The sequence below is a fragment of the Poecilia reticulata genome, chromosome 17 (assembly GCF_904066995.2).
Source record: "Poecilia reticulata chromosome 17, P_reticulata-male-v2, whole genome shotgun sequence".
In the NCBI taxonomy this organism is placed as follows: Eukaryota; Metazoa; Chordata; class Actinopteri; order Cyprinodontiformes; family Poeciliidae; genus Poecilia; species Poecilia reticulata.
Genome location: NC_088846.1, coordinates 11,743,456 through 11,756,986, shown reverse-complemented (window position 1 = coordinate 11,756,986; position 13,531 = coordinate 11,743,456). Strand labels below are relative to the sequence as shown.

The 13,531-nt window shown below is 40.7% G+C and overlaps 1 protein-coding gene across 1 annotated transcript; it reads right to left on the bottom strand.

Annotated features, from left to right (window-relative positions):
* Positions 1 to 2,216: 2,216 nt before the first annotated feature.
* Positions 2,217 to 6,819, bottom strand: metap1d (methionyl aminopeptidase type 1D (mitochondrial)). The gene is made up of 10 exons (XM_008433694.3): positions 6,674 to 6,819; positions 5,359 to 5,519; positions 4,845 to 4,994; positions 4,618 to 4,766; positions 4,310 to 4,352; positions 4,047 to 4,210; positions 3,847 to 3,944; positions 3,663 to 3,710; positions 3,494 to 3,572; positions 2,217 to 2,649 (listed from the first exon to the last, which is right to left on the bottom strand). The coding sequence occupies exons 1-10, from the start codon at positions 6,759 to 6,761 to the stop codon at positions 2,565 to 2,567; spliced, it is 1,065 nt and encodes a 354-aa protein (XP_008431916.3). The 5' UTR covers positions 6,762 to 6,819; the 3' UTR covers positions 2,217 to 2,564.
* Positions 6,820 to 13,531: the final 6,712 nt, after the last annotated feature.

Genomic DNA, 13,531 nt, shown 5'->3' with positions numbered 1-13,531 from the left:
CTGAAAAGATATAAACAGTTATCATGGCAACACAATGGGAGAGTAGATGAATTGCTTATTCCAGGAGCTCACAGCAAGATTTACACTGTACTAAGACTCCAGAAATGTCAAATTCAAAGTCTAGTTCATTTTAAACCTTGTAAATATCAGAGAAAACACTCTGTGCTTGTCTGCAGATCTGTTTACTTTTTTTTTCATATCCACGCACCCACGTTTTAACAGTTTGTTTGCTAGAACATGTGGTCTAATTTTAAATCCATGCGTACATATGTTTAGTTAACAAAATTAATTAAAAAGACTTATCAATTAAATCTAGTCTCAGCTAAAAACATACAGGCTGACAAATGAATGCAAATACAAAAAGATGTGTTTGAATGTTTTGTTGTCTTTATTTCCACTTTCTTATCCTCCAGTTTGTAGAAACCCTCAGGAATTGGGCGTCACCCAGTCTGGTTCAGCCTGAGGCCACATGTCCTGGTTCAGCAAAGCTCAGGTGTTAGTTTAGCCCTTGGATTCACTGATGAATCAAATCATTACAGAGTATGAATAAGCAGATAACATTTGTCTGTAGTGTATAAGACATATCTGCCTGCACAGGTTTGGGAACGATGCGTCACTCTGTTAATGTCACAACGCTGCAGATCACCAGGGAAATCACAAATGTCTGTGGTGCTTCACGGTGAAAAGTCCCAGAAAGGTGTGAAATATAACAGCTTCACTCACAGAAAGACAGGGAGACAGGTATGCGCACCTAGAATGTGAAACAGGCTGGAGGAACATCTTTAGGCAACACATTTATAAAAGCTGGGTAAAAAAAAACAAACAAATCTTACGCTCCTCAGTGTTAAGATTTCCACTTCTCCACCGGCTGAGGATTTTACAATAAAACTGCAAAGGAAGGGTTTGGGATTGAGTCCCAACATGCAGGAAAATAACGAAAGACAGCAGTAAAAATTCCCTCAAGTACCCCTCTACCCCCTCTCTTATCTACTTCTTCTCTAAGTATCTCTACTGCCTTCACTTCTCCACTTTTGCTGAATCTATCATCATCATAAAAATCCCATGCTCAAGCTGAACGTTAGGCTCTTCGTCAATCATTTGCAGGAGGCCGATTATAAAAAAAATGTATGCGTCATCACAATCTGATTCACAGGGAGTGCAAGCTCCTTCAGGTTTGCACGTCCCACCCTGAAAATCAAAGATCTTTAACAAATAACTAAAACTGTGATCAAATGTGGAGTCTGGGAATTTGGAGGGTCTTTTTCTGTACGTTAAATGAAAGTGTTACAAAAACATACGTGAGTTATGTCACCTGATATTAATCATTTAATATATTAAAACTTGAATCATATCCTGGCTGAACACGACCCACCTTTATTTGATTAATCCTTCCTGCTTCGCCCACAAACTGTTGGCATGATCACACATACCCTCTCTGCCTCACACACACACACACACACACACACACACACACACACACACACACACACACACACACGCACACGCACACACACACCAGCAGGAAATGAAAACACACCCTTACAACGGGCTGGGATCGCACATTACCGAGCCTCTTGAGATTTATCAGCATTTACACAAACATTCATAGCGGTGTAGCGTCTAAAGCAGTAGCCGACCTCTTAGTTGTGCTCAAGATACTTTTAAGAGCCTCGTCTGAGCTTGTTCTCGCGTTTTGCTCAACATTACATCAATCTGAAGACTGGATGCAGAGACAGGTCACAGTAAAGAAAAGTCAATAAATTGCTTTTACTTCCACCGAGCAAACACTTAACCCCTTCCTTTTTAATTTTAACTAAAATATAAAGTCAAGACATTACATTGCAGTGCTTATCAAGCCTCTGAGCAATTAGTTTCAGGCTCTGCAACTTGGGGATGGTGCATAACTGATGACAGCTGCTTTAGATTAATGTCAACATAGAGACTTCAGTGTCAAGAGGCAGGCTTGCTTAAACTCAGATTTACACACGGCTTTTTCCCACCCCTGCAATGAGAAACAAATACAAAAGGGTCAAATGGGGTGTAGAGCTGCTTCTATTTAACAGACTGAAAGGGCGTGAAACATTATTGGCAAAGTCTTGAGTTTGTGCTGCCACCTCCTGGCTGCATTTATCTTCTGAATTTGGATAGGAAGAGTTCAGAGCCAAGTATTTCAAGAAAAATACATTTCAAGCTTAAACACACAAAGGGAGTAAAACTCAAAGAAAAAAAAAAGAACATTATTTTATTTTTTTTTTAATGTAACTTAAATAGTAACATTACAACATTAAAGGTTTATGTGAGGGAAAACTGGCATTTAGCTTAAGAAAAACGTAATTTGTAAGACAATGAAATACCCCAACTACATAATCAGCTCAGCTTCAGCAGTAAGACTCGAGCTCCAATATAACACACGGAACAAGTCTGTGTTGCTTAGTGATCGAAAACCTTGGTCTTTGCCATTCAGCGTTAAGATCTGGGAGCATAACCGTTTTTCTTTTTTAAAATCATAAAAAGTAGCTTAGACCCACAACTGATGTACCATTCGAGGTAGCAGTCCGTTTCTATCACAGATTGTTTTCTTCTGGTAGTTTGGTGAGAATCTTCACTCCGTCGGATGTGATGAGCACCGTGTGTTCAAACTGAGCTGACCTGTACAACCAAATTTAAACAACATTTTGTAAGGAGCAAATTCAATTTTAAGCAGAATAACCCTTTCCTCTCATCTTTCACCCTTAATTCTATGTTTGTAAAAAGTAGGGTAACCCGATTGTTTCTATCAAATATGCGTACTCAAGTAAACTAACACGTGTAAATATTTTCTATATTTACAAAAGCACAAATACAACTGTGATGTAAACTTTTTATGTATTATCAAATGTAATGAGTGCACTTAATTTTGAAATAGACTAATCATCTTTATTCTAGTATGTTTGTTTAGTTTAATATAGTTAAATTATGTTGTTTTCAAGCAAAATACACCACGTGGTATATTTGTCTGTTCTCTAAATCCATTTAGATACATTAAAGTATATGTATTTTTCAAAAGGTTACATTAGGCCTATATATAGTTTCGTCTAAATGAGCATAAAAGTAATGAATGGTGAACTAATGGAACTAATAGTGCATCAGCTTCTATCCATGAATTACCGTAAGTGTTTAAGGTCAAAGGCACAGTATTCAGTCTAAAATCCAAACTATTTATTCTGCTGTCAACCTTTTTTGTGTGTATCAAATTATGTTGTGAGCAAAAACTTCAGAGTTTATTCTGTGGCGATTTGCAGATTTGTAACAACCTCCTGCAAAAAATGTAACAAGCTGAGCATAACTTACTCCCCAGTTAAGCCCTCCTAAAAATGTTCATATCTTACTCAGTATGGTCCAGAAGTCTCTGCACGCCACATGTTGAACAAAGCTCAGCAGTACACTGCTATTTCCTAACACTCTCATTCAGCTTCAGTGGAATACGACGTTACAAATGCAAAGCACTTCTTACCTTTTATTGTCGACCGACACCGCGGTCCATTTGTCCTTAAGGATTCTGAACTCTGGAGACCCCTCCATCACTATAGGCTCTAACAGATCGAGATTAACAGACGTTAACAACCACTGATTCCAGACATTTGCATATTTATGTACAGAAAACAAACCCTGGATTATCCTACCTATTGTGAAAGACATCCCTTCATCCATGGTTATGTCGTTATCATTAGCTGAAAAGAGAAGCATTCTTTATCAAACTGGACTTATACAAGCCGTTTTTTTCTTGTGAATGTATAATAATAAATGCATAGTAATAAAAAAATCTCATTGTCTAAATCACATTACTGCAATTAGGGACCAACTTACCGTGGTGCCAAATCTCAGGATGGCAATGAAAATACGAGCCTATTCCATGTCCAATGAAATACGGACAAACTTGAAAGCCATCGGACTGGGATATTTCACTGCAGGTACAGAACCGATTTAACGTTAAGTGGTCAAACAGAAAAAGAACAACATCCAGTTGTATGTAAACATTTGACGCGTGTATTCGCCGCAAAGTATACCTGATAGTATTTCCTATAACACAGAGCTGCACTCCTGGTTTGCATACGGCGACGGCCTCGTCTCTGCAACGCCTCGCCGTCTCTACCAGCCGCTGCCCGACCTCATCCACCTGACCAATCAAGAAGGTTTCTGAGGTGTCACCATGGTAACCATCCAAATACACCTGTTCCAAACAAAGCCGAGGTAAGAAACGTGGGTTGTGTTGTTGACATCTGCAGCATAAGGTTTTATTTATAAAACGTGGAACACTGTGTAAACTTACTGTGACGTCGACGTTGATAATGTCACCGTCTTCAAGTTTGCGGCTGCAGATCAGAAGGTATCGCATTACATTTTAAAACGGCTTACATTTGCTACCTTGTTACGCGTGGAATTCATGGAAGTTCCCTTTATCCAGCACTTTTTTTTGTTTGTTTTTGTTCTTTAAAGATTTGACATTGTGGAAAGATGTTACCTGAGTTTAGTTTTTTTTTTTTAAAAAACAACAAAAAAACTGCTTTGAAAACAGAATAAATCTAAAGATTTAGCCTGACTTTAAAAGGAAATTCAGCAACTATTCAAACCGCTTACCTGTCAGGTATGCCATGACACACCACGTTGTTCACAGACGTACAGACTGACTTAGGAAAACCTCCATATCCAAGAGGGGAGGGGTAAGCATTGTGCCTGATTGTCTCCTGGTGTACAATAAAGTCTATTTCATCTGTTGTCATGCCAACCTAAAAGCCACAAATAACAGACGTTGTTGTTTCTATTCTGATGACACATAAACTTAAACAAGACGGTTTTATTCCTACTTTCAGACTGCCTCCAGCAAGTAGCAGTACGTGTCTGGCAAGTTGGCATGCTCTAGCAAGGCCTTCGATCTGCTCTTGGTTCTTGATCTCGATGTAGTCTGGCCATTCTGGGACCAGCCCAGTGCTGACGTAGTCAGGCTGCACGATGTGCTTCAGTCAGAGGGAAGATAAGAAGAGATGCATGTAAATTAAACGGAACTGAACTCTGAAATTAAATAGTTTCTGTTTAGATTAATCTAGCATAAATAAATGAAGCCAGTTGAAAACTAAAGGGAAAAAACAGACTAGTAGGATTCAGGAATGTGAAATTCAAACATGTAGGTTGTTACAATATGGATAACTGAGAAAACGTCCTTCACCTTGCATTCACTTTCATTTTTGTCTATTCAACTCATCTGCGTTTACTTTTTGACGCATGGCTTTATTGTTCAGAAGCTTCAACGTTTAAGCAGAAGTTTGAAGTAAAAGATCCATCAATGAATCAAAAATCTTTTTTTTCAGAGTGTAATGATACCTTAGGTACTGCGTAGGCTGGCCGAACAGTAGCAGGCCGAACCACGTTGTGAGAACTTTTCCACTTCCGCCAGAAAAAGCTACGATGTTGCTCACACAGGAGATCTTTGGAGCGACTCCACCTTCCGAGAGATGAAACTCTTCGAAGGAAACAACCCACTCCTACAAAAAACATTATTTTTATTGTTCTTAATAAAAAGCTCATGCTCTTGTTAAAAGAATAGAGATGGTTTCCTTCGTTCAGACTTTTGAGATTCCTACTTATTTGTCCTTTCTTTACATTTCTAACTACTGAATGATGCATGTGACAAGGAAGTATACAACTCGAATATAAAGTGCTATGCAAAACTATTTAAATCCCTTGGTCATTGTTGTTTTATTTTTGTCATGTCGCAATCAAAAACCTAAGTGTTTTATAACAGGATTATTTATGTTTTTGGCCAACACAAAGGAGTGCACAATTTTGAAGTGGAAGGAAAATGATCAATAGGTTTCAAATTGGTATATGTGAAAATATTTTAAAAAGTCTATATTCTGTCCGTCTGAGTCAAATACTTTATTGAAGAACTTTTCACAGCTCCAAGTTTTTTGGGGTAGGTTTCTGCTGGCTTTACACATCCACAGACTGAACTATCTGCCCGTTCTTCTTTGTACAGTGAGCCCACGCTCAGTCAGTACATGAAGAATATCTATAAACACTTGTTTTCAAGTCTTGCTAAAGACTCAACACACTTTAAGACTGGATTTTGACTGTACCATTGTGGTACATAGATATGCTTTTATCTAAACTGCTCCACAGCAGTTTTGGTTGTTTGTTTAAGGTTGTTGTTCTGCTATAAGGTGAACCTCTATCCTGGTCTAAATTGTCTTGCAGCCTCTTACAACCTAAAGCCGTCAGCCGTGACCTTTCTGCTGTGTTATTTTGGTCTTTATAAATGCTGCTTGGTCACAAATAAGCCTGATCCTTCACAGAAAAGTTGGATGAAACACTTGATATCAAAACTATGCATCTTCTCCCATCCAGTTTACGATTATCCGCTGTATCACTCACATAAACTAGTAATAAAATCAGAATTGGAGGCTGTAGCATAAAAGCTGTTCTTACGTTACCTTATTCATAGCAATCAATACAAATATAGATTAAAATAGTGTTCTGCTCATAAAAAAGCTAAATAATTAATTTACACTGTATTCAAAAGGGATTTTCGTAAAGGTTGCCATAGATTATATGTAACTGTTTTAAATTAAGCCGCTAATGTTAACCGACTAACACTGAAGTAGCTGAAACGAAGTTCATAAAAATGCTCACAAAGTACCTTTCCTGCTGGAGAGCCCCACAAAGCAGCGAGCAACGGCGGCCGCCATTAAATATAACCTGTTGTGGTCACGTGATCGAAAAATCATTGGTCACGTGACCATAACTGGTTAACTTTGCGACTGTCACGTGACTCAAGTCTTGTGTAACTCAGGTCTTGTGCTTTGGTTTTTCTTGCAGTTGATTTTTGTTTTGCTTGCTTTGTTGTGTCCCAACACTTGTTGAGTGTCGAATTCCTAAAATGCTGCGTTTATCTCTTATTCTATTGCAATACTAAAAGTATTTGTCTGTTGTACTACGAATTTAAACACAATTTATATATAAATTTATGCAAATAATGTTCAGATTCACATCACTTTTTATACTCTTAGCTAAAATGTATTGTGTTAACATATGGAACAAAACTATGCAACAAAACACCACTGAATAGTGCAACATTTCAGACAAAAATAATCAGTGTCGGCAGGAATCGGTAGGTCAGGTTTTTTAAAGACTGGTGATCAATCAGCCAGAAAACTGCAATCGGTGCACTCCTACTGAAAAGTACAAACAGCAACAAGACACCAGCTGTCAGTTGACCCCCTGTATTTTTATCCCACTTTTCATGTCAGTGGTAAGTATTTTTTTTTATGTACAAGTTGGAGGGTAAAGAAGGCCAAGGTTTTTCCAAGTATAATACTTGAATAAACAATAATAACAATATTAAACTACCACAATTTTAGTTAATCTTAAACATAAAAAAACACTAGATTTTGATTTCATTAAGAAATCAAAATCTTGATTTCTTAATGACATCAAGATTTTGATAATCTTTTCTTATCTGAGAAAAGCTTAGAAAATTAACTCACATTAAAATCAGGTCTTATAGACCCAATTTTCTGTATTGTACCTCCTCCATTATATTTTTACAATTATCTGTTACTATGGCCCCTGGATTTATCAAGACATAGCCCCTTTTTATTTGAATTGTCTTGGCATGATAACATGACTGACTTAACCTGAAACAATCATTCCTTTTGAATGGTTGTTTTTCTTTCAGCCTCTCAGTAAGTTCAATTCATTGTTCAGTCTCAGTTTTTGGCATATGCATTCTCATCTTTCAGTCAAACCACAGAGTTAAGTGTCTGTTGTTACTCCTGTAGTTTTCAAATGATTGAGCTACAGAAATGTTTAAGCCTTTTTGGCGCCCTCTATTGAACATTATGGGGAACTGTCAAATGTGTCAAACCCACCAGCACAGATTTAGCCCAAAATGTCAGATAACAGCAGTGGTGGCAAGTAACGACGTACATTTTTCGTGTATCTGTACTTTACTTAAGTAGATTTAATAATGGATACTTTCTACTTTTACTCCACTACATTTTACAGTAAGTATCTGTACTTTCTACTGTAGTATCAGGCTATCTATGGGTAGGAACCTTGGTGCTGTATTGTGTTTGGGGGCGGACCTGAATAAAAGGTACTTGCTAAGATGGAGTTGGCTCAAGCGTGCTTCTGTGTAGCCTCAAGATATTATTGAAGATACATATCGGAGAACAGAACATGGTGTCAGAAGTATAGACTACTTAGAAGTAGAAGAAGATGAACCAGTTTCAAGTCGCCCCGCCGGAGAAGTTCACGTTCAGAGCTGAAGACTGGACGAAATGGATAAAGCGTTTCGAGAGGTTTCGTATCGCGTCTGGTTTGGAGACACAAGCGGACGAAAACCAAGTAAATACGCTGATCTACACCATGGGGGACGAGGCAGAAGATATACTGGTTTCCCTGCATCTAACTCCGCAAGAAGCGAGTGAGTACGAGACTGTTAGAGGACGGCTAGATGCTCACTTCGTAGCCCGCCGGAATGTTATATTTGAGCGGGCGAAATTCAATCAGCGCCAACAGGAGACGGGTGAATCCATTGACGGCTTTCACACCGCGTTACACTGTTTGGCTGAATACTGTGGATACGAGACTTTACATGATGAGATGGTTCGAGACAGATTCGTCGTGGGTCTGAGAGATAAAAGATTATCAGAACAGCTACAAATGGACGCTGAACTGACGCTAGAGAAGGCGTTAAACAGAGCCCGTCAGAGCGAGCTAGTGAAAAAGCAACAGGAAATGCTTCATGCTAACTTCAAGTCGGACATTGTTGGCGCGCAGTTGGACCGCGTTCACGCGAGCGGGAGCGCGCGCTTCAGACAACCGAAGGCGCCGCACAAACATATCGTCACAAAAGCAACGCAGGTTAAACAGACACAGTGCAGAAGATGTGGCGACACGAAAGGACACAGTATGCAGCAATGCCCTGCTAGAGAAGCAGCCTGCAATTATTGTGGGAAAAAGGGACATTTTGCAAGGGTCTGTAGAAATAAGAAAATATGTGAAGTGAATGCTGGATTCGCTACAGAAAGCACAGATACAGACATTGATATTGCTTTCCTGGGATCTCTTTCTACAGAAGTTAAAGATAATCCATGGATGACGGACATACTGGTGGACAAACATAAGACTGTATTCAAAATAGATACAGGAGCTGATGTTACTGCTGTCCCAGAAACATTGTATTCTCGGTACCAATTTGGCAAATTGGATAAACCAAAGAAAATCTTACAGGGACCGGGAGGCACTGGATTGAAGGTGAAAGGCATGTTTACGGCAACGCTCAGCAACAACAGCATTTGTACTAAGGAAGACATTTATGTTGTGAAGGATTTATGTACATCACTGCTGAGTGGACGTGCTGCAATGGCATTAAAATTGGTTGCCAGAGTAAACCAAATTAGTTTAGACTCAATTGATGCTGTGAAGCAGGAGTTTCCAAAACTTTTCACAGGACTAGGACTGATGGAAGGCGAGTATAACATCGTTCTGTCACCAGATGCGCAGCCTTTCTCCCTGTCAACGCCGAGGCGGATATCCCTCCCCCTACTGCCGAAGGTTAAGGAGGAACTCAACCGTATGCAGCAGGAAGGAGTCATCACCAAAGTGGAGGAGCCAACAGACTGGTGTGCACCGATGGTGGTTGTCCCCAAGAGCTCAGGCAAGGTGAGAATATGCATTGATCTCACAGAACTGAATAAATATGTCATGAGAGAAAAACATCCTCTCCCATCAGTAGAGCACACACTCGGACAGCTAGCGGGAGCAAAAGTGTTCTCCAAACTGGATGCCAATGCGGGATTCTGGCAGATTCCACTGTCGAGGAAGTCTTCCCTGCTCACCACCTTCATTACACCTTTTGGGCGCTATTGCTACAACCGGCTCTGCTTTGGGATTTCATCAGCACCAGAGCACTTCCAGAAGCGCATGTCACAGATTCTGGAGGGCCTGGATGGAGTTCTTTGTCAGATGGATGATGTCCTCATTTGGGGGACGACACAGCAGGAGCACGATGAAAGACTGAGAAAGGCACTGTTTCGACTCCAGGAAGCAAACGTAACACTAAATGACAAATGTGAGTTTTCGAAACGCAGAATAAAGTTCTTGGGACAGATCATTGATGCGTCAGGGGTCAGTCCAGACCCGGATAAAGTCAGTGCTATAAGAGCCATGGAGGAGCCCAGAAATATAAGTGGGGTGAGACGCTTTCTGGGTATGGTGAACCATCTTGGGAAGTTCCTTCCCCACTTGGCAGAGAAAACCAGACCTTTGAGAGATCTTCTGAAGAAGTCAAACATGTGGTCATGGGGTTCACCGCAGCAACAAGCATTCAATGCTATTAAAACAGATCTGACAACACCACCGGGACTAGCATTGTATGACCCGAATGCAGAGACACGTGTGTCAGCAGATGCATCGTCGTATGGACTCGGTGCAGTTCTCCTCCAGAAACACACTGATACTGGGTGGAAGCCAGTGGCATATGCATCACGGTCTCTTAGCGACACGGAGCAGAGGTATGCTCAGATTGAGAAAGAGGCTCTCGCTTCAACATGGGCCTGTGAGAGATTCGCAGAGTTTCTGATTGGGAAGAGTTTCCACATTGAAACCGATCATAAGCCATTAGTCCCGTTGTTGGGGTCAAAGAGTCTAAACGAGCTTCCTCCTCGCATACAGCGACTACGAATGCGACTCATGAGATTTTCCTACAGTATTTCCCATGTGGCTGGCAAAACTATTGCTACAGCTGATGTTTTGTCCAGAGCTCCAATCTTCAGCGAGCCAGGAGGTCTGCAAGAAGAAGAAGAGGTCAACTTGTATGTTGACTCAGTCGTTGCATGTTTACCTGCCACGGAACCACGACTGAGGGAAATCCAAAGACATCAAGACAACGATGACATACTCAAACAGCTAAAAACGTTCTGTGTGGAAGGATGGCCAGATAAACACTCTACTGAGAAACGTTTCCAGCCTTATCTACCGTTTTCAGGTGAACTTACTGTTCAAAATGGCCTACTTCTTTATGGTAGCAGAATAGTTATTCCAGCTTCCCTCAGGAAGGACATTCTGTCAAAACTACATGAGGGTCACTTGGGGATAACTAAATGCAGAGAAAGGGCCAAACATTCAGTGTGGTGGCCGGGTCTCAGTAGCGATCTGATTAAGCTGTTGGAGACCTGCGAAACATGTTGTCGGGAGAGAACTAGACACAAAGAACCACTGCTGCCAACTGAATTTCCACAGCGACCATGGGTCATGGTGGGGGCTGATCTTTTCCAGTTTAAGGACAAACAATATTTGATTGTTGTGGATTATTTCTCCAGATTTTTTGAAATAGCAAAGCTTACCTCCACAACATCTGAGGGAGTGATTGACCACTGTAAGTCCATTTTTGCACGCCATGGCATACCAGAGCGTTTCCGTTCTGATAATGGGCCACAGTTTGCTTCAGATTCTTTCAGAAGATTTGCACAAGCATGGGGTTTCAGTCATGAAACATCCAGTCCAAATTTTCCTCAGAGCAATGGTGAGGCTGAGAGAGCTGTCAGAACTATCAAGACTCTCCTTAAGAAGTCGGGGGATCCGTATCTCGCTCTTATGGCCTACCGTTCCGCTCCATTGGCAAATGGATTCAGTCCGACTGAGCTTCTCATGGGAAGGAGGATAAGGACGACTGTTCCTGTTACTCAGTCGCAGCTGATGCCAAAGAATATTGATACAGAAAAGCTGAGGACTGCAGAGAATAACTATAGACAGAAACAAAGACAAAACTACAACCGTAGACACCGGGCCCGCAACATGTCACTCCTACATCCAGGTGCGAAGGTGTGGGTGACAGATCTGCAAACCAGAGGAACAGTAGTGTCTGGAGCAGGTTCACCTCGATCCTACATCATCGAGACACCCAGAGGCATGCTGAGAAGGAATAGCTACCACCTTGCACACACTCCTAGAGCAACTGAAACATCTGTTGTTCCACCTGAAACTACTGCTGTTCTACACAAGACATTACCTGAAGAAAATAGTCACAATTCCACACACACACCTGATCCAGATGAAGACCAGCAGGAGACTAGCCATCAGACTGCACCACCTGAGAGTCGAGCTTCACTGAGAACTAGGAGACCTCCAGCCTATCTGGATGATTATATTTGTTCATAGGAACTGAGTGAGTTTCCTGCATGGGGCAGAATAATCCCCACACTCAGGTAGAGGATTTGGGTAGTCCACCCCTTCCTCTTAGTAGTTAAAGTTAAATGTTACAGAGATTACTGTTCAGAGATTTATACACATCTGGGTTCTAACGGTGAACTGTGATTGGAAAGAGATTTAAGTTGTGCACTGTTAGTGGAGAATAAATCTATAGTAAGTTCTAGCACATTCTGTTGTGGAAAAGTACTAGTATAATACTGAGTTAATTTTGGGTATTCCACAGAATGCATCTTTGTTATGTATGATTTAAGTTTACATTTCTACATGTGTTTACATAAACCCTCATAACAAATCCTATTCAGAAAGGGGGATGTAGTATCAGGCTATCTATGGGTAGGAACCTTGGTGCTGTATTGTGTTTGGGGGCGGACCTGAATAAAAGGTACTTGCTAAGATGGAGTTGGCTCAAGCGTGCTTCTGTGTAGCCTCAAGATATTATTGAAGATACATATCGGAGAACAGAACAACTACTTCACTGCATTTCTACAAAATTGTCGCTTTACTCGTTACATCCAAGTCTCATTGCTCTTTTTTTCCGTTAAAATGTGAAGTTCAAGGACTTAAGGTGGCGCCGTAAAATCCAAGCAATAACGTGACTTACGTGTCTGTTGTCACCCATCGCCAGTGGTGGGAAGTACTGTACTTAAGTACAATTTTCATGCATCTGTACTTTATTTAAGTATATTTAATAATTGATACTTTCTACTTTTACTCCACTACATTTTACAGTCAGTAGGCTATCTGTACTTTCTACTTCACTACATTTCTACAAAAGTGTCGCGTTACTCGTTACATCCAAGTCGCATTGTGCTTTTTTCCGTTAAAATGTGACGTTCAGGGACTTAAGGTGACGCCGTAAAATCCAAGCAATAACGTGACTTACGTGTCTGTTGTCACCCATCGCCTCCCCCTTTACTCGCACGCAGAGTGGTTTCCTCTGAGTGGGAGAAGATGTCTGTCTAATGTCAGTAATATAATAGCGCTGCATAAATCATAGATATGGTGACATGTAAAATTAGCAGCGCTTTGCTTGCACAGACGGTGGGGACTTAGTCCAACTTTTAGCGTCACTTGGAAGGAAAGCTTAAAGAAAGGTAAGATCTGTGGATGTGATGCTAGCAAAGCTAGCTAGCTGTACAGAGAGACATGTTGCATCTGCCATGAAAAAAGTTGTCACTCATGCGCTGAATTATTGTGTGGCGGTGTTGACTGAGGTGTCGCAAATATGGGACAACGCTGTGTCCAAAGTGCAATATAGTAATATGACATTCAGGAACGATCC